Here is a 25,237-nt window from a genome sequence, read left to right as displayed (position 1 = left end):
TGAAAGTCCCTTTTGTCTATGCCCCTCCCTGTGGCCCACGGTTCCTTCTCCATCAAATGCCCTTTGGAAACTTCCTCTTAATGAAATCTGGTCTTTATAGCACAGTTCAGGAATCCCTCTAAATTAAGTGGCAGGGCTTCTTCTGTGTTTCCATTTTTCCGATACATTGTATCAAGCTCAGAGAACGCACAACCCAAGGGAGTCAGCGCCATTAGCCGCAGCAAACTCTCGTGGGAATCGGGTTTTATGGAGTCTCTGGCATCCAGACAGGACAAACTAGTCAACAGATTTTATAACTGTCAGACAGAACCTGAGTGAAGGGCTCTTGCAGGCCTGAACATAGCAAACATGGCTCTGACTGGTTTTGCCTTTTACCTGCCTCCCTAGCCTTTCCGAAAAACTGTCAGAGGCATTCCTAAAGTGAGCCCCAAAGGTCCATTCCCTTATTTGGCCACTGACTCATTCCTGAGACAAAACGCCAAAGTCCAACAATCAAAATACATTATTTGGCTAGTATGTCCAATCAGGATTAACCAACGCACCACCAACCCACCTTTTCTCCCTAAAAACTCATTTCTGCAAAAGGCACTTGCTCCCTGCTTGCTTGCTTCTTGTCCTTTGTAACAACCCCCCCCACCCCCTCCAGCCTTACCCCTTCTGGGTATTAAATCTCCTTTGTGTTGAGTTCTGGTGTCTGGGAATGTCCTGTTCCCGGGCTGAGAGGGCCACCCTCCCTTGCGCTGACATAGGTAAAAGCTTTTACAATTACCTTGTCTGTTCAAACGGCACCTGGAGGGTTTGGGCGGGCAGCTTTCAGAGAGCAGGTCTTCTGCATTTATTTATTACAGTCGATTTGCCACCTGAGCAGTGTGCACATGGGTATTTAAAACTGTGTGCTATCAATCTGTATGTATGGAAAAGGGATTAAAGTAAGAGATGGGAACTGGCTGATGAGAATAAGGGATTGAATTTATGGAAGCCTGAAGAGTTTCCTGCTCTGTACAGCACCCTCCTTTGGATGGTATTTAAGCCTTACAGTCGTCATTGCTGAGTATTCACCTCAGAGGACGCCTAGCAACGGTGGAAGGACTGCCAGATGTATGTACCTCTCCCCTCATATTGTTTGTCTCTTTAAATGTCAAGAGGACACATTCCCCAGATTATCCTTAATGGGAGATAGGCTCTTCCTCACATATTCAAGTGGGTGAAATTTTAGAGTCACAGAAAGGAAAGTTAATTTTTAATTTTAAGTGTTCTGTAGTTTCAAATGTCAAACACTGACGATGAGACACACCTGAGAAGCTTCTAGAACTCGTTGTTCTGAGTTTGTGTCATGAGAACCAGCTGTATGTTGAAATCACAGTAGGAGACACTGTCTCTACCCCCTGTGCTCTGTGACTGTTCGTGCATACATTTGGCTGTGAGGTGGCCACTCCTGACTCTTCCTTCCCAGGGAACAAAGGTGACAGATCTTCTAGGCTTCTCTGTCCAGAGTTCATGAGATAACCCCAGGATTTAAAAAAAAAAGTGGTTAGGAAAAACAGGAACTCAAAACCATGCTGTTTTGCTTCTTAAAAGCAGTTTTAAACGGTTTGAGTGAGAACAGGGTGAGGGTGGTACACTTCTTTAATCCCAGCACTCAGGAGGCAGAGGCAGACGGTTCTCTGTGACTTCCAGGCCTGCCTGGTCTACATAGCCAACTTCCAGAACATGCCAGGGCTGCAGAGAGAGAGAGACCTTGTCTCAAAAAAAAAGTTTGAGGGAAGAGAAAGAAAGTAACTCACAATCCATCAGCGTGAGGAACCTGGGGGTCTTTCTCCTGGGCTAAGTACTGCTAAATCTGTGCATCGTGATGGTTTTCACCTGAGAAGCTAATCCACAAGAACTGAGAATAAAGGGCCTCAACCAGATGGGTGTGGCTGGTGAAGAGACAGGTCCTCAGATCCTCTTACGTTCTCACATACTCTATGGTCTCAAGGCTTGGGTCTCCTTTCCCGTAGACCCGAACACAGAGACCTGATGGTGCATTGACCCAAGGGGTCATGTTGAAAAAAGAAATGACTCTGAGACTAGGCAAGCTTTGGTCTCTGACACTAAGGGGACAGACACTTATAAGAACTTACTGGGTTTGCTCACATTCTGACCAGGTAACAGCAGCTGGAAAGACGCCATCTCTGAACTTCAGGATCCCGAAGAGGCACAGCGTCAGCAACTTGGACTGTCGATTCAGTTTGCATTGAGACTTACTTATACCCACAGGCTCTTTTTTTCAAAATAGTTAGCTCTTCTCTCATATATTACGTCTCGACCCTTGACGCCCCACCCCCACTCTCATCCACTCCCACTCCTCCTCAGCTTCCCTTCAGAAAAGGGAAGGCCTCCCACGGACATCAACAAAACATGGCATATCAAGTAAGACTGTGTACTTCCCCTCATATTAAGGTTGGATGAGGCAACCCAGTAGGAAGAAAGGGGCCTCAAAAGCAGGCAAGAGAGTCAGAGACATCCCCTGCTCCCACTGTTACTAGTTCCAAAAGAACATCAGGTTACACTACCATAACCTATAACTATAACCTATAACCTATAACACATAGCACATAACACAAAACACATAAAACATAACATATAACATAGAAGCAGGCTCCCTGATTGTCAGTTCCGTCTCTGATGAGCCCACGTTTGTTGATTCTGCGAGTTTTTTTCTGGTATCCTTGACCCCTTTGGCTCCTGCAATCCTTCCTCCCCTTCTTTCATGGAATTCACTGAGCTCCACCTAATGTTTGGTTGTGGGTCTCTGTATCTGTTTCCATCCGTTGCTGGATGAAGTCTCCCTGATGGTGACTTACTAGGCTAGCATCTTGATATGTAGGTCAGACTGATAGATCAGAGCTTGCTATGACACACTAGCTGGACAGACTAGCCTCAAACTCTTGGTTCTCCCATTTTAGCTTCCAGAGATCTGGAATTACCCGCATGTGCCATCAAACCTAAATTATGGTCTTTATTTTGTTTTCTGGGACAGGGTCCCATGTGACACAGACTGGCCTCTGTTTCTCTAGGTGGCCAAGGATTACCATGAACCCCTGAGCCTTTCGTCTTGGTCTCGCGAGTGCTGGCATTACAGATGTATGCCAGCATACCCAGCTATAGTCTTATGAAAGGATCCTGTGGCTTGACCTCGAGTCTAAAAGCAGGGAAGCAATTTCGAGGCTTAATATTTGGTTTTATTAAAAAGTAATTTTATTGGTCTCAAATCACAAAATGAAATCCAGAGAAGTATTAATAATTTAGTGAACGTTTTCTCTAGTAAATTTAAGAAAGTTCGTCATTACTCTTATCAGCTGGTTCTATCCCTAGTCTGTGTACTCTTTTTCTGTGTCCTGCAGAGCCAAACAGTCAGTAAACATTTGCTGAAGGAGTAAATGTACACATGCATCAAAATCATCTGTGTTTTTAGCAGAACGGGTGCAGTGGAGTCCAGAGAACGGGTGATTTTTAAAAAGGAGATAAATTCAGGACCCTGCTGAGGGTGGTCATACTCAGTGCAACCCCTGCATTTGGTAGATTGAGGAAAACAAGTTCAGTGCTAGCCTAGGAGTGAGAGACCGTCTTAAGAAACAGGCTTTCTAGGTCTTGGAGTTAGGATCTCTGCAGCCTTTCTGCCGACTGGGTGATGTCTGAGTGTTGGCCCCATGCAGTAGGGACTGGTTCTACCACTTTCTAACCAGTAATCCAAACCTGTCTATATCCACTTGTGTGGACACAGAACAGAATATGACCTTTGCTCCTCTGAACTAAGTCATTCTCTGTCACCAATAGCACAAACACAGACCGGGCGAGCATGTGAAACAGTTAGTTCCTTTTGGCTCTCAGCACTACATGTCCAAGGTACATCGCATGGTGGCCTTTCACTGGCAGTCCTGGGTCAGCCCGTAGGAGATAAGGAGTGTGGGTCCATGTCTGTATGCATGTGTGTGAGGGTATGTATATGTGCGTGTCATGTGTGCCTATCTCCCCCTCTTGTTACAATGCCACCACCACTCATCTACAGGGACTTCCACCCGACGACTTTATCTAGTCCAGTCATGTCACAAAGGCTCTACCTCTAAAGGGAGTATCCTTCTTCCCTTCCCTGTTCTAGGGACACACTTAATTTGTACCCAAACAGTAGCATTCTCTTTTTTTTCTGCAAAAACAGGCTGCAAGGAAAACACAACATATATTTCCTTCCCATCTTGGGTTCTTGACTGGATTTGCTGCTTATTTCTTAGATACAAAAGGGTTGAGGAGGGGCACATATATTCACTTCCTGAATGCTAATTGTGTATGGGGGTGGCAATGCTATCCGACATGAGCCGTGGAAGTGCTGTCTATATTAAGACCAGGCCACTTGTCTTGAATAGAAAAACTGACCAAACTGAGTTACAGCTGTTACCAGGCTCACAGGGTAACAGAGAGAAACAGGGGTCCCCTGGGGAATACTCATTAAGGTGTGTTTGGCTCAGGATGAGCCTTCGGGGGAGTCCCTTTCTGGGTGTAGTGCTGACTCACACATCCAAGTATTGCACGGTTTCCACTAAGCCCTGAGTTAAATTGCATCTGATGAAATGTTTTTACTTAACACAGCAAAGCCTAAACATGTTATCACTATTTCTTTCAAAATCAACCGTCTACCATCAGGGGAAAGGTCTTTCCATTTTGTATTTAAAAGCCAAGCATATAGGTACATACCTTTAATCCCAGCACTGCGGAAGCTGAGGCAGGTGGATCTTTTGAGTTTGAGATCAGTGAGCTTCGGGGCACCCAGGGTAGAAGGAAGATTCTGTGGCCATTTTTTTTTTAATTAATTTAGAGTGCGTATGAATCTGAAAGATTCCCAAGAGATGCTTTTATCTAGGACAATCTAAACAAACTTCATAGTGAGAATGTTTCCACTATGACTAATTTCAAGCCACCAATGAATAGCAAGTTCTTAAAAATTCTTCAGTATAGGATTTAAAAGTTAACTCTTGCAAGCTCAAGCGTCAGCTCCAGCAAACTTCATGTTAAAAAACATTTTTTACTTCCTTCCTTGTCTTACTACGCTAACGGAAAGGACTTCATGGGAATTCACACCTCTACTCTTGAATATGAACTGTGGTGCACAGCACAGCGCACAGACTGTGCTCTGGTCTGAGAGCTACAAAACCTGTCTTTGGAAAGGCAAGATGCTCTCGGTGGCCGGAGGTGTTAGGGAGAGGGGAGCGCCTGCGTCTTTTCGATTTGTTAGCTTTCTCCCAAACCTTGTTCAACACCCTGGGAAAGGGAAGGGTTGGTCTTCGGATTTGCGGTCTCATGTGTCTCAGATGCTCAATCTAGGGCCTTCTCTCTGTCAGACACAGTGCTGGTTGACTATGCCAACTACTTACTCTTGTTCTCTCGTAGACTTTCTGCAACTCGGCTCTTCTTTAGTTTAGCAGCTATGGTGTTTCCAAATACAGCCTATTGAGGTTTAGTCTGATGCTGTGCACTGTAATGCTAAGTGCAGAACCTAAGACTTGGTTGCCCCAGAGATGAGAGAGTCCACTTGTAGACCCAAGTGACTGTTATGTGCCCCCAAGTTATTTCTGATTGGTAAATAAAGATGCCAAGAACCAATCGCTGGCCAGAAGAAACATAGACAGGGTTTGGGGTTCCCAAGCTTGGAGTTGGAGGAGAAATATTCTCATAGGGAGGAAAGGAAATATTCTCCTGGGGAGGAAAGGAATGGAGGAGGAAACCACCATGGGTAAGGAATCAAGAAAACATGGCCCCAAGGGCTGGCCAACTGGAGGTAAGAGCAGCCCAGATGAAACATAGTAAGTAATAACTTGGAGTTATTGGTAGGAAAGTAGATTCTAATAGCATGGAGGGTAAATGTCTGCCCAGGTCTTGTGCTATATAATACTTACTGGAAAGATAAAGGTTGTGTCTTTTATTCAGGAACTAAATGGTCAAAGGTGGGGTAGAAACCCCAGATTGGAATTAAAAATAACGACAATGGCAGCCAGTGTTTGTTCTAGTAGTAGCTTCCATGTCCACTTGTAGGGCTTCTCGACTCCATGCAGGAGGAGCCTGATGCTTATGACCCATGCGTGTCACTGCTTTCCTGCTACCCTTAAGCCCTGATGAAGTACAGAGAAGATGTGTTTCTGTCTCCTAGATCTGTGACACACACACACCCCCACACAACTGTGCTACCTTTATGTGTGGAAGTATGTGTACATGTACATGTGTGTGAGTGCCTCTGTGCATATTTCAGGGAGTGCAAGGAAGGTTAAGAGACAACCTCAAGTGTTGGCATTCACCTTCCACATGGTTCGAGAACCTCTGTCTTTGTTACTTGCTGATGTGACTAGAGTCTAGCTGGTCTTTAGGCTCCAGAGCCTGCTCATCTGCACATTCCCAGGTGCTGTGGGAACAGTGGGATTGTCGACACACACTCTGTGTCCTGGTTTTTACGTAGATTCTGGGGGATCTGAACTCGGGTTCTCTATAGATATCATGGCACATGCCACCCACCTCCTCAGTCCTGTGAGTCTACATTTGAGTTGAATCCTGGTTCTCCTTTTTCTGAATGTCTATGTGTAATCGATAGTCAATGTACCTGACCTTCCAGGACCAGACTGATTTGAACAAGTTTATAAATCATTTTTCTAGTTCTTGCAAGCTAGCTTCATTTCCATCTCACTGTAATACATTTCTATAATTAGTTTCTGGTTCACTAGCATCATGGAAGTTTATAGCTCTATGACAATCCCTAAAATTGGCCAACAATGGCCAGAGAGTGTGTGTTCATGTGAATGGGTAGGTAGAATAGAATAAAATACTTGGAAACAAAGTGGCGACTTCTTGAAAGAATCATGCTATCTGCCTACTCTTCCTTTCCCCACTGCCTGCCTCTCTCTCTCTCTCTCTCTCTCTCTCTCTCTCTCACACACACACACACACACACATATGTGTATGTATGTATATGTATTAGATGTGTATATATGTATATATGTATGTATTATATGTAATACACACACTTATGCATATATAATTGTTTTTACTGGCTGGAGTTGGGGAGAGCACATTATTTGAGAAATGGTGTTCCTTTCACTTTGTATTCCTCTGTCTGAATATTCTCCAGTGTCATATTGGGTCTCTGGGAAGGGAGAATCTAGTGTTTCTTTTTTTTGGGGGGGGGTGCATGAGATGTTACTCAAGGAAAGTGGATCTCTTCCTGAAGCCAAGCCCAGGCCTTGACTTGATCATTGAATAGGACTTGATCACTTCCTTATAATGTATCTATCTATTATCAGTGTCTAAGTGTTCAAAGTGTAGACTCGGTTTACCTTAAGAGACTTTAGGAGGTACTTTTGCATCACACATATAGAAAGAATTGAAATGATTCCCTTTATTTTTTTTTCTACTGATTGAAGCTGGTTTTTGCCAAAGAGCTTTGCATTCTAACTCAGGCCCACAGGGGACTAATGTAGGAGGAAGAAAAGGCTCACTCAAGGGATGCCTGCCTAACTTGCCTGCCACATCCACTGTCCTGTTATGTTGATATCAAAGAAAACTGAAGCTGTAGAGAACAGACAAACTGCAAGACGATGGCAGTTACTCATGAGGGCCAGGCAGTCCTCTGGAGCAAAAATAATCATCCCGAGAACCCTGTCTACTCAGGCAACAAGGACGTCTTCACCTGGCTCCCTCAAGCAATATGGCTGTCCTTCTTTGAGCCACTTTGCAGAATCTGAGACAATGCCCAAGGAAACCTCAGGGTAAATAGATTGGTTCACTGTCCATTCATCTTGCACTTCCCATGATTCTTTCTCATTTGAACCCAGAGCTCACGAGAGCACCCTGAAGATGGATTTGGGATCTCCAGACCCCTTTATCTCTATCCCCTTCTTTGCTCACCATAATTACTTGTGTCTTTAACTGGCACATCAGAATGGGTGGCCAACCTCTGCTCATTGATGCCTGGAACCTGGGCTTTTGCCCTGAAAACTCTGGTTACACATTCACTCTTGAGACTCAGGTGGTCCATGGTCAGGACACCAGGGATGTTGGTTATCCATCATACCTGCATCCACCTCATACGGAGCCAGTTACAAATACTCCCGGCATCTGTCGTCCTATCTTGTGGGCAGGCTCGATCTCCCAAATCTTCAGCTTCCTCCCCATCCTCCTGAGCTGACTGGATGGCGTTCTCATATGTAGCCTGCAGACTGCTAGCAACTGAAAGGTGTTCCACCATTAATAAAATTTCAGACTAGGGATTAAATAATCAGCAACTCATTTCCTGTTTTTCATACATCTGTGTGAAAACTCCTTTTATCTTCCCAGTCATAGCTGTGTGTGTGTTATGATCCACTGACTGGAAACTCTCTAGCTTTTCATACAATTTACTCAACTAAGTTCCTAGGTTTGACTTCTGAAGATGTTCTGGAACCCGGTGAATTACCCAAGAAAACAGAAGTTAGAATATAGGTCGAGATGGAAAACATCTAGTTTGAGAGGCTATAGGGATGTGTGTGTGTGTGTGTGTGTGTGTGTGTGTGTGTGTGTGTGTACATGCATATGTGTGCAAGCGTGTATACCCATTCACTAGGAATCTAACCCAGAGCCTTGCACATGCTAGGTGTTAGGTCCAAAAGAAACTTGGAACAAATGTCTAACTGTAGTGTAAGCAGGCCTCAAGCTCACTCAGTACTGTGGATCCTCTTAGCTCTTCTCATCCTGCCCCTACCCTAAACCTCCCATGCCAGTTCATGGGGGCTTGGCGTCCCTTTCCCCAGCTTCTGGTTCCTATATTACCTTGTCATTTCACCCATGAGTCCTCTTGGTTTTCTTGGTCCTCTCTTTGTCTCCTTTATGTTCCCTCCCTCCCTCCCTTCCTCCCTCCTTTCCTCCCTCCCTCCCTCTCTCCCTCCCTCTCTTCCTCTTTCCCTCCCTCCTTTCTTCTCCTTCTCCTTCTTCTCCCTCTCTCCCCCTCTCCCCCTTTCTCTCTGCTCTTGGCTCTCTTGCCCCCATCTTGGTCCTATCTCTCTCTGCCTCTCCCCATCCCAGTTCAGTCTACTGGTTGTGATTAGTCCACTGCTTTCTTTCTCTACTCTGAACTCTCTGAGACACCTCTGGTTGTTCTCTTTCTTATCCACACTTTAAAACCATGCATGACCTCTTGTCATTCATCAGGTCAACCCTCTACCACTAAGCTACGACGTTTGTCGGCAGTTCTCACCTATCAGGATTAGCTAAACTTCCACATTAATGCCTAGGAAATACACAAGTCTAATTTAGTTACTTGATTTGAAATATGATTTTTTTTCTTGAACACACTAAGAGACTAGTTCTCTATATGCAAGGGTATAGTATCATGTTCTTTTAGAAATTCTGTCCACTTAGGGACTATATTTTATGCTAAGGTCACATATGATCCCTTCTTAGTTACCCCACTCCAACTCTGTCCCCAAGGAGTTGTTGTCAAGGAGTCTAAGAGTTGTTTTCAAGACCACCTTCAAAGTGCCAGGAAGCATTTGCTGGGAGACAAGCGTGGATTAATTTCAAAGAATAGAGGCCAAAAGAAAATTAATGACTATGTTTGTCTTCCTGGAAGGCATGGCATTTCTAATCTGTTACTTAGTGAGTTTTTCTGAAGTCACACTGAGTGTCAAGCTGTGTTTTGGTAGAGTTGAAATAAATAATCTGGAGCCGCCTAGATCTATTTATACTGGCTTAGTTCCAAGAAGATGAGAACAATGGAGTTGCGTATTTACAGGGAGAAGTGACACCACTGTTAAGCCAGGTGATTTCCATGGAGGAACTAAGAAATATGGAGAAAATAAATAGTTATGACTTCCCCCAGCCCTGACGGTTTAACACCAAGTCCTGAGGGGCTGTGTACTTCCTGAAATTGTGACAGTGGTTCTACTTTGCTTGTTAGACAGACAGACAGACAGACAGACAGACAGCATAAAAGTCAGGAAAGACATACTGCACTATCAAATGAGCATGATCGTGTGGACCAGGAAAATGACAGTTTGGGCATTCTGTATCTGGGCCATGAAACAATGGAACCCGCTTGCTAATCCTGGCTCTGCTGTTTATTAGCTACGTGACTCGGGGCAAGTTACTTAACTTCTTTTTCTGCCTCAAGTTATTTGTCTGTAAGACGGAGATGGGGAATGACTGGGCCGATCTTACGTGTTCACAGAGTAAATCAAATGAAAGAATGTTTACACGTATAAACAAATGATACAGATCTAGTAATGAAGGGAGGTATGTGTGCCTGGTAAAACAACACATACTCATTTTAGAAGGAAAGATTCTTTGAAACTTTGAAAAGCACTAATTGGTGATCATGTCCCCCCACCCCTGCCCCTGTAGTGTTGGGGATTGAATAGGTGGCCTCATGTGCCGAAGGTAGGCACTCCACTCCTGCATTTAACACCAACCCCTGTGAATCCTTTTGGTGTTGGCGAGCTTTCCATGACTGTGTTGACATATATGAGTACTCAACTCAAAGAGGAACGCCTTATTTTGACTTGTGATTCCTCACACCATGCCAGGGAGTGGGTTTCCAGGTTAGGAAAATACAAAGAATAAGAAGGCACAACCAGGGTCCCGGAGTTCCCTTCAAGTCCCCAATGGCCAAAGGACTTTCTATTAAGCCCCATTCCTTTTAGATTCTGCCAGTTTCTAACAACACCAAGGCTGAGATGAAACCTTTTACACACAGTCCTTTGAAAACCATGTAAAATGTTAACTGTAGTGCTGGGAGATCTGCTTTTGTCAGTTAAATAGTTACCAACGATCAGCGTGTGCCACTAGCGACTTTACCTCATGGCAGAAGAATGTTCGCTCTCTTGGAAAAGGCAGTAGAAGCATAGCACGTCTTCACTGCCAACCAAAATCCCCATGCCAAATTGAACCGAAAGGCGCAACCTGGAAAAGTCTTTGTGTGTGCACCCGTGTCAACTCAGGTGTTAGGGGATGGTGGCTTTATCCATTGCTGTCTGTGTTTAAAATGTGTTTTCACCTCTCAGAGGCCATCTCTGTTTTGGTCATCGTGGTCATTGTTATGATCACTTGTAAATATTGTAATTCCCTCTCTTCTGAAAAGACAAAGAGACTGAATTTCTGTACTTTACTCCTCCCCACTTAAAGTTAGTAACATTTACACAACTTGATTTGGCGACGTAAACCTGAGAGGAAATGATGATTCTCGGCTTTGATCGCCCACAGAAACCAGGTTGAGACGGAATCTATACTGTATACTACTGAGGTCTGCAGCCTAGCCGAACACTGAACAATCTAACAATTTGATGCTTTAAAGACAAAAACACCTCCCCTAAACAAAATGACACGAAAAGAAGACCCTTCAGAAGCTGCTTCTCAAGGACGGGCTTTTCCTCAGCTCTGCTCAGTGTAGAAGGTTGAGCATTGTGCTTTCTCTTTCACAGCCTCAGGTACAACTGGCATGGGCAGGACCGGATTCTGGCTACTCCTTACCACCACTGTTCTCTACACCTCCCTTTCTATATCTCTACTCCCTTCTGGAAAATACATTCAGTGTTTGAGTGTCTACATTGTGTCCTGGAACGTGCCACAGGACGAAGTTTCTGTATCATGTCTATTCCAACTAAAGAATAGCCCTAACATGAAATAGTAAATGCTACACTTGACCAATTTCCAAAACCCTCAGACCTGATGATAACAGAGCATCGCCTCATGTGACTTGAGGCAAGTCTGCCAGCCAATGTCAGTCTAAATAGCACGTCCTCTTCTCAGTAAAGGAGGGCATCTTCTGGAACTTTGCTAAATCTCAAATATGAGAAGGTCTTGAAGGCAGAAAGCATTATTTTTTGAAACACAAAAGAAGACAATTCTTAACACAGAGAATAGTAGAATGTTGGAGGAAAGGGCGAGGAAGTCTACCAGACCAGGAAGTACACGTTGCCAGATCGCATGACCCTTTTTTATTATTGGGGCCATCAGACGTTCTGAAAACAACAGAAGGTGGAAACAATTAAATAACAAAGAAGAGACGTAAACACTGCCAAGTGATTTGGGTTTTAGCCAGGAGCTGACAATGTCAGAAAATATTTTGCAGAAGATTGAGCATTTTGAAGTCACACACTGTGATTGCTGTGGGAATTTAGGACTGTATTTTAATTCAGCTGTGTCAGGGCGAGGTAGAATGGAAATAAATCTGAAAAACAAGTCTAGGATTTGCTTTTCTTCTTCTTCTTTTTTTATTCAGCAAAGCATACTCTTAAAAATATACATAAAATCACCAAATAAGAAAAACAAAAACAAACAAACAAACAAAAAAAAAACCCAGACAAAGCAGCAAACATGGCACAAACATAAATGAAACGTACCTAAACCTTCCTTTCAGGTGTGTATTTTGTTTCTGAATTACAGTGTGTTGAGGGCGGGGGTCCACAGAAACTCATAGACTGGGTGATGTTTGCACACCTGGAGATTCTAAGTGAGTATTTAGGAAGTGTATTTATTTGAAATGAGGAACCTTGAATTATAAAACCGTAAGTGGCTTGTAGAACGCAGCTTACTAAAATTAAGACTTTGCTCATATAAACTAGAGTAATCTCACCCTTGGAAAGTTGAAAAATTAAAGTCTTCTATATTTCCACAGAGCAACCTGCAGTCAGTTTTCATCGTGGGTGGGACTGGAGGACCACTCGCTCTCTTCAGCTGGTGGGTCATGTCCCCTCTGGCTTGGAATCGCTGGAAGCACCCGGTTCGTTCTCAGGGGTTCTCCAGATAGAACTGGATTGGAGAAGGGGGAGGGGATAGAATGAGAGACATTTTGAAATTTGCTTCTCCCAGAGTTGCCTAGGGGGATGGTTCAGGAGAACCCTACGATTTCTCAGGAAGTGGAAGCACATTCTAAAGGAGCCTGTGCTGGTGGGAGCTGGACTAAGAAGAAATGCTGTGTGTTCCTATCTAATCAGGCTTACAACACGTCAACGTCAGGGATTTGAAAAATGCACAAATACCAGAGTGCAAGCTTTGATCCAACATGCTGTGGTTGTGTGTGCGTGCCAGAGCTCTTCTCTGAGGTGGAGCAGCTGAGGATGACCAAGTTAGCACATGGCTCTGAGCAAGCCTGGAGATGTTTGCTTTCATGCAAACCTCCAAAGGTTCTCAGGTTTCTTTTGGGAAGGGCTCGGCTTGCTCTATTTCTTCTGCACTCAGCAAAGTCGATTAAATATCTTTGTCTTGTCTCCTGGAATTTAATTATGAAAGCCTCTCTGGCTTCTCCACGCCATGTTCAAGTCCAAGCCAATTAAAGGAGAGTACCGACTTGAGTTTCCCCCAATGAGACACCGCTCAGAACCCTCACTGTGTACAAGTCAGTAAGGGTGGGCAGGGGATCAGTCTGTCCAGTCTGGCTTCCCGATTCTAACTCCTCCTCTGGATTAATGGCTCCAGTTCTGGGTTTACATCAATTTGAAAAATGACCACTGTTTGACTTATGAGTTCTTGAACTCTTGGTTGGCCCCATTCAAACTCTAGCCTGGGGTAGAAAGGGCATCTTGCCTAGTGACTCTGTGTAAATAAATATGCCAAGTGTCTTAGGCTTGCAAGTATGTTGTCTCACTTAATCCCTTGACAGTCTCCTCATGATGCTATTGGTGCAGCCATGGAGGAGAAAGGTTTAGGAACTTCTCTGAAGTTGTTAGGCCAGTTCCAGAATGATCTAATTTACAACTGAATGCAGAGGCTGTGCATGCGTGTGTGTGCGTGTGTTAAACAGGGCGGGACTATGTACAAAGAAGAAACTAGATTGACATCTGGTAAACGTTGTGTGTCTCACGAGGCAGATGATTCTCTATCCTTTCGAGCTTTTTCTTTTGTTAGACAGTATCTATCTGGCCCAGGCTGTACTTGAACTAGCTGGGTAATGTAGGCTGGCCTCACGTTCTGTGTCTTCTTGCTTCAGCCTTTTGACTACAAGCCTGAGCCACTGTGCTTAGCCTCTGGCTTTGTTCCTGACTGTTCTATATGCTACCTAAGTGATGCTGGAAAAGTCCTTTCTGAACTTAGTTTTCCTGCCTGTGTAATGGGAATAGTGGTTAAAAAACAAAAAACAAAAACAACAACAACAACAAAAAAAACAAACCTACCTCCTAATGTGGATGTAAGGATACATGAACTCAGAATTTCTAGGTGTTTGGGGCCCTATAATAAATGTAGTAGGTTTATTATTTATTTGGGCTCATTCGGTTGGAAGGTTTCTGGTCTAAGGGAGTACGTTTTACATTATGAGAGTTTTACATAAAATATTGTGACATAAATAAATACAGCTGACTAAAGAAAGTAAAAGAACCATGCATGCTGGGTAGGCAGGTAATCCTACATATGAGAGGCTAAAGCAGGAGGATTGAGAGCTTAAGGTCAGATTGGGCTGTACAGCGAGACCCTGTCTCAAACAAAACAGAACTAAACCAAACCAAACAAACCAGATACTTCCTTCCGGCTTAGGAAGGTTTGGGCTGGATCCCACAGGGTAGGGGAATCAGTCATCTTCAGAGCCCTGCCCCCGCCCCTCCCCCACCCCCTTTTTGAGACTTGTTTCCTGTAGCACAGGCAGCCCTCAAATCCAGTCATTATACATCCAAGACAGGACTTGAACTTCCTGGGTGCTTCTGCCAGGGTGCTAGAATTAAAGCCATGCCCCAGCACATCCAGCTTAAAGTACATTCTTAGGGACATTAGATAATACGGAGCCAAATAAACTCCTGCTGCTGTGTTTGTGTTTCAAGCAAAATTCCCTGAAGGGGAGAGATTATTTTCCATTTATTTATTTATTAGTGTTTATTTACCAACTTCTAGGTCCTTTGGGGGATTGTCTCTGTGCACAAACATTGGCCTTTGTCTTTGGAAACATAAAAATGAGGTGAAGTACTGTACCCGGTGAGTTTGTCTAGACCTGATACGGCTTGCGGAGGGAGCCAGGGAGGGGCTCCAGGACTTACATTTTTGGTCCGGCAGAGGTGCCAGGCTGTTCCGAGTAAAGGGGAAGTCTCTGACTTTAGGTCTGTTTGGGGAGAGATGCTGTAGACCTTGCCCTGGGAACAAATGCATACCCGTTAATCATCAAGACTTGACCAAAACAGACTACAGCGTCCGGCGGACGAGCCAGTCATGAAGTTGTTGAAGAGCCCCTCTAAGGGACATGATGACGTGATGACAGTCATAATAGCCACACTCTGTTACACACCACTCACAGTCTAAGTGAAAAGGCACTGGAAGGAGGTGTTAAAAACAAAGCAAAACACATTTTATTAAATTTACATACCCATGGGAAATGTCCCCAAGGGGAAAGGTGGATTTTTTGTTTTACTTATTTTTTTTTTAGTTTTAGTTGTGTGTGTGTGTGTGTGTGTTGTATGCATGCACTCATGTGTGAGTGTGCAGTTAGCCTTTTGAGCACTACTACTTAGGCATTGTTGGCATTTTGTCTAGGCTCCGCCCCACACTTACCTGGCAACAGCCAGGAATGCCTGACTCATTATAAAAGGGGCTGCTTGCCCTCCCTCTCTCTCCCTCTTTTTCTCTCTTTTTTTCTCTTGTTCCCTCTCTTTCTCTTCTCTCCCCATTCCCCTCCCCCACTCTCTCTTCACATGTTCATGGTCTCTCTCTCTCTCTCTCTCTCTCTCTCCCCCCTCAACTCTTCTCCCCATACCCTAAATAAACTCTAGTCCATACTATACCAGCATTGTATGCCTGGTTCCTCAGGCAGAAGGGATGCCTCAGCATGGGCCTGCAGAGGTAGCCCCTTCGCCCACAACATAATGAACCTCCACCAAACATATCCCTGATTTCCTTTTTATAAAACACAACAAGCATGAGCGATTCACCATGCTTGGCCTCTGGCTTTGCCCCCAGTTGTGTTATGCGCTACCTAAGTGGTCTTTCTGTCACATAGATCCTGATGCTAGCAATCAGGTTATAAGACTTGATAACAAAGCACCCTTCCCCACTGAGCAGTCAGCACCCTTACCCACTGAGCAGTCAGCACCCTTACCCACTGAGCAGTCAGCACCCTTACCCACTGAGCAGTCAGCACCCTTACCCACTGAGCAGTCAGCACCCTTACCCACTGAGCAGTCAGCACCCTTACCCAACTGAGTTGTCTGGTCATATCCAGAAGTCATTTTTCAATTGAAGTAATTTAAATACAAAGTCATAAACAAGCACAATTAGTCATGTCTCAGGGCTAAATGTCTAAACTTTGAGGTTGGTAAATCCTAGTCACACAGATTACAGCTGTCACCTCCTATCTCCACATCTCTGCTGAGTATGGGTGATGGCCAGGCTATCTTTTTCCTGGGAGAATGTTTCTCAATTCCTGCTGCACAGAAGATGAGGTAAGCTTAGGTGAGGTTACCGATGCCTTAGCCACACCCAAGTGGATAAAACCAGAATCTTTGCAGGTGGAGCATCAGATTTTCACCAGCTCACAAGTGATTCAAATGCGCAGTCATGATCAAAAATGGTTGACCTACAAAGGAACTGAGGGGTGAACATGGGAAATGGCTTTTTTTTTGAGACAGGGTCTCTATTCTGTTGTAGCCCTGGCTGTCCTGGAGCTCATAGGTGGATCAGGCTGACCTCACAGAGATCCACCTGCCCCTGCCTCCCAGATGCTCGGATTAAAGGCATCTGCCACCACACCTGGCCAAGAAATGGCTTCTCTGTAATGGTGGGTTTTAGTAACGTGTGCATGTGAACCTACCCTTCAGAGAGGATGGTTACGTTGTTGGGGCTTTATTGAGGTTTTTATGGACACCCTGGTGCTTTGTCTGTGGCCATAGAGCAGCATTCTTTCCACCACAGAAATAAGCAATCACTGATTTTGAAGGCTAGTTGTTAAAGACTCAGCACATCACTAGTCACAAGAGATGGATTTCCCAGACATCTGGAAACAGAAGGAAATACAAGCTACTCTTAAAGGGGCGGGAGAGATGGCTTAGCTATTACAAGTATCTGCACAGCTGCTCACGACTGTTTACAACTCTAGGTCCAGCCTCTTTGGGCACTGTTCACGTGTGATACACATACTTGCAGGCAGAACACTCAGACACAGAAAAAAGATAGGTGCTGCAGAGATGGCTCAGTGGTGAAGAGCACTGGCTACTCTTCCAGAAGACCCAGGTTCAATTCCTAGCACCCACATGGGATGGTTCGCAACTGTCTGTAACTCCAGTCCCAGGGGTTCCCATACCTTCTCTGGACATCAGGCACTCATGTAGGACCCAGGCATACATGAAAGCAAAACACCCAAACATATAGAAAACATAAAATAAAAATTAAAGAACATGTCCATTAAAATGTTGCTTAAGCCCATTTTAGACAATGGAGTAGAACGGTGAGCAAGAATCCCATCTTCGACATCAAACAGCAAATGGCATTCTTTCTGCTTCATCCTGTTCTGGCTAGGTGGGTGGGTGGTCTTGCCTGAAGTGACATAACTACTCTGAGCCCCAATTTCCTGTATGTAATACTTTTTTTTACAATATTTTTATAACTTTACAACAACAGATAAAAATAATTATATCTGTCTTTTCCAATTGTCCTGAAGATTGAATCGGAGAATACAAGGTGAGCCTTTAGAGTTCAAGATAAAGTACGCCACTCAGTCAACCCTAGCACAAAGAAAACAACGAAACCACCCCACTACACACACACACACACACACACACACACACACACACACACACACACACACACACACATGCAAATAATGTTATCATTTGCTGAGTGGTCTGGTAAGGAACCTGACTACAGCAAAGTTCAGAGTTCAGGCTTTCTATTTCCACAAAGCAGTCCTGAGGATAAGAGGGCTGGGGGGGAGGAGGGGTTGGGGACCAGCCAAGACTCCATCTACCCAAGTGACTCCAAGGGGACACCATGTGTGCCAGTCACCTAAGCGATGCCTTATGACAACAAAGGTTTGTTTCTGTGGTTGATATTTTACCGTTGTATTTCATTCTTTTAACCTTGAAAGTAAAATGACCCCAGCACTCATTACTTAGAGAGGAAACATTCGTATGTAGAATTATATTAAAGCCAGTGGGGTCATGATTGAGGAAAAATCCATTACTAGGTAATTATGGACATAATTTGTTAGGTGTTCACTATTGTCCGGGACTGGGAGAGCTGGGGTAGGCATGATCTCCTCACGTCTTGATAACTATTGGACCCTGTGGTTTGGAGGGATTCTAAACATGTTCATGGTCTCTTTCTGGGAAAGGACAGGAACTAGTCTTTAGGCTAGCTGTACCTAACCTTAAAACTCACATCCGACCTCCCTAGGCATTGAAGAAACGTTGCTCGGATGGGAGAGTAGTAATCAGAAAGGTCCCCTGCTGGCCTTCTGCTCTTTTCTGAGGGACAGAATGGAGCTGTGCATAGATAGCCCAGAGCTTTTATTAGTGTGCCAGGCACTTTCGGGAAACACACACCTGAGGAACAATAAAATACTGAAGCCAGCAATTGCCTGTTTGGAACTCATGTATTTCAGACCTAGTCTGTCCTTACAGGGGCTAACAGTTTACACAGGATCCTGTTGTCCCTCAGGAAGTGCTGTGACGGTCTATGTAAGGTCGCCTCAGTGGAAGGAGGGCTTGCATTATTTCCTATGCGTGTCTGATTAGGTTTGGGGGAATGTTTCAGGCCTAAGCCCTATGGAAGAGCTGGTCTCGAGTCCTACAGGTTTCACTGGTATGTTTGCCTCTTCCTGTGCAGCTCCAAGACCTTGGGCAGGTAAGCTAACCTCTCAGAGTCTCAATCTGTAGAGAGAGCTTCATCTATAAAGTGGGAAATGGGAAATAAAAATCACTCTTCCAGTGAAACTGGTGGGAAGTGTTCAAAAGGGAGGCGCCACCATTTAAAGGTGTTTCTGTGACCTTCAAACAGAAGATGCCTTTTGACCTGGTCTTTTCTTTTCTTTTCTTTTCTGAGAAAAAGTCTCCCTTTTGAGAAATGGTAGCGCAGGCTGGCCTCCAACTCAGCCTCTGGGAGGGGGGCTGTCACTGTGCCCAGCTTGAGCTGGCTCTTAAAATACGGTAGAACTCTGTCACACATGGCAGTTAGAAGCTAAAATAGCGCAGGCCAAGCTATCACAACAGTGGTAAGGTAGCAGATTTTCAAGGAACCGAGAGCTAGGCTGGGAACTGCAGAGGTGGTGTGGCGGGGGTTTGAGATGGCAGGTCCACTGCTCCTGGTGAGACGCAGGCTAGCCCATACCTGTGAGGGCTATCCTTACCACCAATTAAGAATTTGGCTTTTGTTCTAAAAAAACTGCTAATGTGTTTAAACCCAGGAGGGGTCAATGGTTCTAACCTACCAAACCGGAAAGATGAGTGCATTGTTGCTGGAATTATCTAGAAAATTCTGGAGAAAAAAAAAAGTTGTCTCTTAAGGGAAACAAGGAAGTGGGCTGAATTTTTTTTTTTTTTTTTTTTGGTGACCGCTCGTAAACAACCATGGTAGCAGAAAACACCACAGCCCCGTCCGTTCTGTTCCCTTTTCTCTGAGCACTCCTGGCAATGAATTAAGCTGAGGCACTCATTAGGCTAAGTGCTCATCACCATCGTTCCTGCCACCCACTGACAGGTCTCAATAAACACTGAGCCATCATCCGTGCAGCCGAACGCTGGGGCTGCTGAGCTAGCACAGGACAGCATCTGCCCGGAACTCAGCTGCACCATTAGCTCTGTTAGTGTTGCTGAACCCAGGGCGGAGAGAAGAGACCGTATCGGTACTGGTACAGAGCTATGCCATGGCTTCACCACATCAAGGCTTGCCATAGAAACCATGAAATTTTAACCTGCCTAAAACAACAGTTTCAGCCACGTTAGCGAACCCTTTCGATTCTTAAGCAAAATTTACTGGTGTGTATACGTATGTATGCGTGCATGCATGTGTGCATTTATATGGGTGTGTGTACTTGGGCCAGAGCATGTGTGTGGAGGTCAGGGGACAAGCCTGTGGGAGTGGGTTCTCTCTTTCTGCCTTGTGGTTCCGAGAACCAAACTCAGGCCACCAGGCCACCACCCTCTCACTGGCCCATTCCATTTGAGTTTAAGGCAAAAGACCCAGTAGTTCTAATAGCAATATACCCAATGGTGTTAAGATACCCACAGAAGTAAAGTTCAGAAGCTAGGGAAATCTGTTCATTTGGGGACAACATAATTGATAAAGAAACTTTGTAGAGAATTGGTAAGCTCGCTAACAAATTCAGTGTCAATACGTAAGTGTGGAAGTGCTGGGTTCAAGTTCTAAATACATCACCAACGGACTGGAACATCTTTGAGCAAACCACTTAACTTCTTTCTAGACTATGTGAATTATGACCAGAAAGGGCCTATGAGACAGACACGTCGCAACCCCCATGTCTTGATGGTCGCCTGACACCGTAATACAGAAACACATTTCTTACTTGGCTAATCGGAGCTCATCTGATAGAGCGCTCTAGGTCCCTCAAACAGAGGGAACATCAGACACATTTGTTAAACTCATGATAGAAAAGCTAGGAAACTAAATGCAAGCCCTCAATTGAGGGAGTTTGTTCTAGCCATGGCTGAAGGGGTAACAGGAGGAGATGATGTTACCACAGCCCAGAAACGAAGTGAGAGTCACAGCACTGGGCCATGTTTATGGAGGAGATGAAGCGGACAGAGTTGCCATGGAGACCCACTGAGTTTCTACTCTCATCCCCATCCTCTCTCAGTGCCGCCTACTGGGTGAGACTACCTGAAAACACAGCCCTCAGAAACACAGGGGAGCAGGAAGAAGACTTGCACTGGACACACTTCTCTGTCCCTTTCCTTTCTTCTCTTTGTGGGGAGGGTTAGGGGGATAGTGAGACAGGTTCTCTTAGCCCAAACCAACCTCTGCCATGCTTTGTAGCCAAGATCTTCAACTCCCGGGTTCTTCATGCCTCCTTCCAAGGTCTGGAATAATAGGCATGTGCTATCAGAGGCAGTTTCCTTCCTTCCTTTCTCCTTCCTTCCTTCCTTCCTTCCTTCCTTCCTTCCTTCCTTCCTTCCTCTCTCCCTTCCTCCCTCCCTACTTCCCTCCCTCCCTCGGTCTCACCATGTGACCTAAGGTATATTAGGCAGCCCCAGCTTCCTGAGTAGCTGTGACTGTACTTCAGCCAGCACACCTGGCTTGAATCTCATTATTTTAAAGATAAAGGTCATTAACAGGTTGTCTTTAAGTTGCGGTGCTTAGCACAGGGACTAATGACGGGCAGGTACGGTGTCTCACTCCCATATTCCCAACACTTGGGAGGCTAAGACAGGGGGATTGCTGTGAGCTTAAGGCCTGAGCTGCAGAGTGAGACCGAGTCTCAAAAAACAAAAAGCAAATGAGTAACCCCCAAATCAAAACTAAAACCAACCAACCAGACTCAAACAAGAGGCCTAGTAGCATCTGCTAGTCACTGTTTTACTTTGCCCATAACAGCTCAGTCTGTTCCTCTGTGAGTGTGTGTGTGTGTGTGTGTGTGTGTGTGTGTGTGGTGTTGTGTGAGTTTTGTGTATAGTTCTTGTGAGTGTGTATGTGTGGTGTTGTATGACTGTGAGAGTGTGCAGTATGTGTAAGTGTGTATGTATGTATGTGTGGTTTTCTATGAGTGTGTGGTGTTGTGTGCTGTGTGTAGTGTAGTATGTGTGAGAATGGATGTGTAGCGTGTGTGAGTATATATGGAGTTGTATGAGTGTGTGTGTGTGGTGTTGTGTGAGTATGTATAGTGTATTGTGGTATGGAGTAAGTGTGTGTGAGAGTGTGTGTGTGTACATGTGTGTAGTGGGCAAGAGTGTGTGTGAGAATATTATATAATGTGTAAGAGTGTGCAGTGTACATGTGTGTAGTGGGTGAGAGTGTGTATGTATGTGAGAATATTATATGTGTGAGAGTGTGCAGTGTACATAAGTGTGTGACAGTCTAAGTGTGTAGTGTGAGTGTGTTTGTGTGTGAGTGTGTGTGCTGTTAGTTATGCATATTCTGCGTGTTTGTGGGCACTTGTGTTCATGTGCATGTGATAGTCCAAAGCTAGTGTCAATAATCATACTTGATCATTCTTTTATCTTATACTTTGAGGCAGGGTCTTGCAATCAAACCCAGAGCTACTGATGCGGCTAGTTTCCTAGGCAGCTTACTGTTTGTCTCCCAAGGCCACCACAACCACCTAGTGTGTACAGGGTTTCTAGGGCTCCAAACTCAAGCTCTCACACTTTCTGTCAAGCACAGATCCATATCCCCGGCTTTCAGCTCTTAATCTTTTTCCCCCGGAGCTGGGGACCGAACCCAGGGCCTTGCGCTTCCTAGGCAAGCGCTCTACCACTGAGCTAAATCCCCAACCCTCAGCTCTTAATCTTAACAGCTACCCACAACCCCATGAGCCATTGACATTTTCCCATTTTTCTTTTTTTTTAAAAAGATTTATTTATTTATTATATAAGTACACTGTCACTATCTTCAGACACACCAGAAGAGGGCATCAGATCCCATTACAGATGGTTGCGAGACACCATGTGGTTGCTGGGATTTGAACTCAGGACCTCTGGAAAAGCAGTCAATGCTCTTAACCACTGAGCCATCTCTCCAGCCCTTCTCTCACTTTTCAAATGAGAACTGTTATGGTTTGGGGGTTGAAATGACCTTCAAGGGCCATTTCATGTGCTGAAGACATGGGTGTCCATGGAGCAATGTGCAGTGACGGGGCTTTTGAGGAGTGAGTAGTCCATGGGAGACTCATAATCTGACACACTATCAAGATGTGATAGAAATTTAGGTGAGATGGGATTCGAGAGAGTGGGTGCTCGGAGCCAGCTGCGGCCCTAGAGATGTATCTGTACTTTAACCCTTTCCAGGCTGTCTGTGAAGTCAAACCATGTCCCAAGAGTTATGCTGGGGGTGGGGGAGAGTGCTTGCTTCCACTCAGAAGGCCCCAAGTTCAGTTGCCTAACCTGTCTCCCTCAAAACTCACTTTTGGGTTAAAGACTTTTAAGGAGATTTGTGCTTTCATGACTCACTTTTCTTCAATGGCTCCTTGCTATAACTAGCATGAGTATGTATCGTTAAAATAAAACAAGTCAAAACAAAACACATTTTTGCTATTGGTACTGTTCATTTCTTCTGAGTCCCTTGACGACTTCCATGTCTCCTTTCCACTGCTCTGCAGGTCAAGGACTTCACTCATTACTTCTCTGGGGACTAAGCAAATCCCAAAGCAATTACATTAGATGTTCTGTTCTTCAAATGACGTAGACATCTTTGGATGGTCTAACAGGCGGAGTTTACTAGTTTCCTACCCAATGTCTACTCTCTTTCTTGTCCCTTAGAAGCAGAGATCTAAGTTAGAGGCCAGAACATGGTACCCAGCTATAAATACTACAGTTCTCAGTCCTCTTTGCAGACAGGCAATATGAGCATGTGATCCAAGTTCTGGCCAGCCAGATGCAAGCAGAAGTGTGGGTCTTGTGGCAGAGGACTCCTAAGAGGGAGGCCATTGAGGTGGGAGGCATCCTTCCACCATCTTCCCTCCTCTTGTGCATCAGCTTAGACTGTGAAGTGACCCTGAGAGCAGAAGCTAGAGATCAGGCTGAGGGGCGGGCAGATGGAAGGAACCTCTGTCTCTGGTGATCTCGTGTCCACTGAAAGTCTGGGAAATGCCTACTTCAGACTTACTGCACGTGAGATGGCGCTGAGCGCTTGGTAGGCGAGCGTTCATGGAAGGGGGCCTTAGAATTCTAAGTGTGTATCTACTGAAGCCAGAATCTCATCTTTTAAGGACTCAAGAGCAACTCAAAATAGCAAGAACGAAGCCTCGAATGCTCTGTGGGAGAACAGCCCCCACACTGAGCATCCATCATCAATGACAGCAGCTGGCCTAGGCTTAGTGACACTAGTCGGCTCTCTCACTTTTCATTTCTCACTAAGCCTCCGTGATTCCACCCCCTGTCCCCAGTCTTTCTGTGATTTGTTCAGAGTCTGGCTGAAGATGGCCTTAAATTCACTCTATAGCAGAGGCTGGCACTAAACTCCCGATTCTCCTGCTTTGACCTCTGCCCCCTCCAGTGGTAAGAACATGTGTCATCACGCTCAACCACTTCTAATGGACCTTAGAAAGCATCAGTTTTGTATTGGGGCATTGTGGTTCATGCATAAAATCCCAGGATTTGAGAGACTAAGGCTGGAGGATTGTCATGAGTTCAAAGAATACCCGGTCTACATAGGAAATCCCAGGGATACAGAAAGAGACCGTGTGTCTCAAAAACAAATGAAAACAAAAGTCCACTCTCAGATCATGCCCACAATGCCTTTATGAACACGACTTTGAAGAGTCATGAGGCTGGATGACACACACACTACTCCCCTCGCCTCCAGTCGCCTTTCCCCTGGCTCCTAGATCACCAGCATCTATACCCCATAATACTCTCAAACCCTGGGCAGCCAAGGGGGAGGTGGTCTGAGATTTGGGTTCCTGCCTCCTTGCTTGGTCCTGTTGCCAACCGACCCATTCTTTTTTTTTTTGTCAACACTGACCCCAGCAATTTGGTAAAGATCAAAGTGTCATTTTGACAGCAATTAAGATAGCCCTCTCCCTATTTTTGAGCCAGGGTGTAAAGTTGTGGCCTTCTGTTCTAGGTAGCTGAAGCCAAACCATACTTATATTAAATGGACAGGAACAGAACAAGACTTCCAAGCTTTCAAAGGAAGCATGATTAGCGTGACCAGGTGAAAACCGACTCCAAAAGGAAGGCTCCATTGAAGCCTCAGCAGCCACCAAATTGTCAACGGTGGCAGAACTATGTGTTCCCTCTCTACTCTTTGGCAGCAACGGCATAAAAATGTCATCCCTGCCACAGGCCAAAAATGTCAGTGCTCTATGGGGTAAGCAAAATCTGGAGAGGCTTATCTCATATGTAAACAAATAGCCTTCACGTGCCATCCATAATTATCCTGTACTGAAAGAGTTACATGCACATTTAAGTACATGAGAAGGAGCCACATTCTTCTTTAAAAGCTCTATTCAACAAGCGCATTGATGACAAAGGAGGACCCAGCATGCTGTGTATAAAACAGGATGGTTGGGGGAGAAGGGGGGGTCTTAGGATTTGATTGCCGTGACCATGGCAACTCTTACAAAGGAAAACATTTAGTTGGGCCTGGCTTACAGTTTCAG

General features: G+C 44.9%; 1 protein-coding gene and 2 long non-coding RNA genes across 11 annotated transcripts in view; 1 reads left to right on the top strand and 2 right to left on the bottom strand.

The window, feature by feature from the left end:
* The window catches only part of LOC147996067 (uncharacterized), a 17,916-nt gene extending 13,016 nt beyond the window's left edge, over nt 1–4,900 (bottom strand). The window contains exon 1 of one of the 2 annotated variants that reach the window (XR_015673960.1): nt 4,732–4,900. This is a non-coding gene — a long non-coding RNA (uncharacterized LOC147996067). Of the gene's footprint in view, nt 1–652; nt 781–4,731 lie in introns of those variants that run through there. The other variant, XR_015673961.1, reaches the window with a different exon arrangement.
* The window catches only part of LOC103691456 (uncharacterized), a 102,597-nt gene continuing 78,210 nt past the window's right edge, over nt 851–25,237 (top strand). Inside the window, exon 1 of the long non-coding RNA XR_015673963.1 lies at nt 851–1,098. This is a non-coding gene — a long non-coding RNA (uncharacterized LOC103691456). The remainder of the gene's footprint in view (nt 1,099–25,237) is intronic.
* Ankrd55 (ankyrin repeat domain 55) overlaps nt 12,240–25,237 on the bottom strand; it is a 100,139-nt gene continuing 87,141 nt past the window's right edge. For 7 of the 8 annotated variants that reach the window (XM_087626031.1, XM_087626037.1, XM_087626053.1 and 4 more), the window contains 2 exons: nt 15,015–15,107; nt 12,240–12,801 (listed from right to left, as the gene is read on the bottom strand). In XM_087626031.1, the coding sequence (XP_087482157.1) occupies nt 12,680–12,801; nt 15,015–15,107 (215 nt within the window). In that variant the 3' untranslated portion in view covers nt 12,240–12,679. 8 annotated transcript variants of the gene reach the window in all.

This window comes from Rattus norvegicus, chromosome 2, assembly GCF_021556685.1.
Source record: "Rattus norvegicus strain SHRSP/BbbUtx chromosome 2, alternate assembly SHRSP_T2T, whole genome shotgun sequence".
Taxonomy (NCBI): domain Eukaryota; kingdom Metazoa; phylum Chordata; class Mammalia; order Rodentia; family Muridae; genus Rattus; species Rattus norvegicus.
This window is presented reverse-complemented; position numbering and strand designations above follow the sequence as displayed.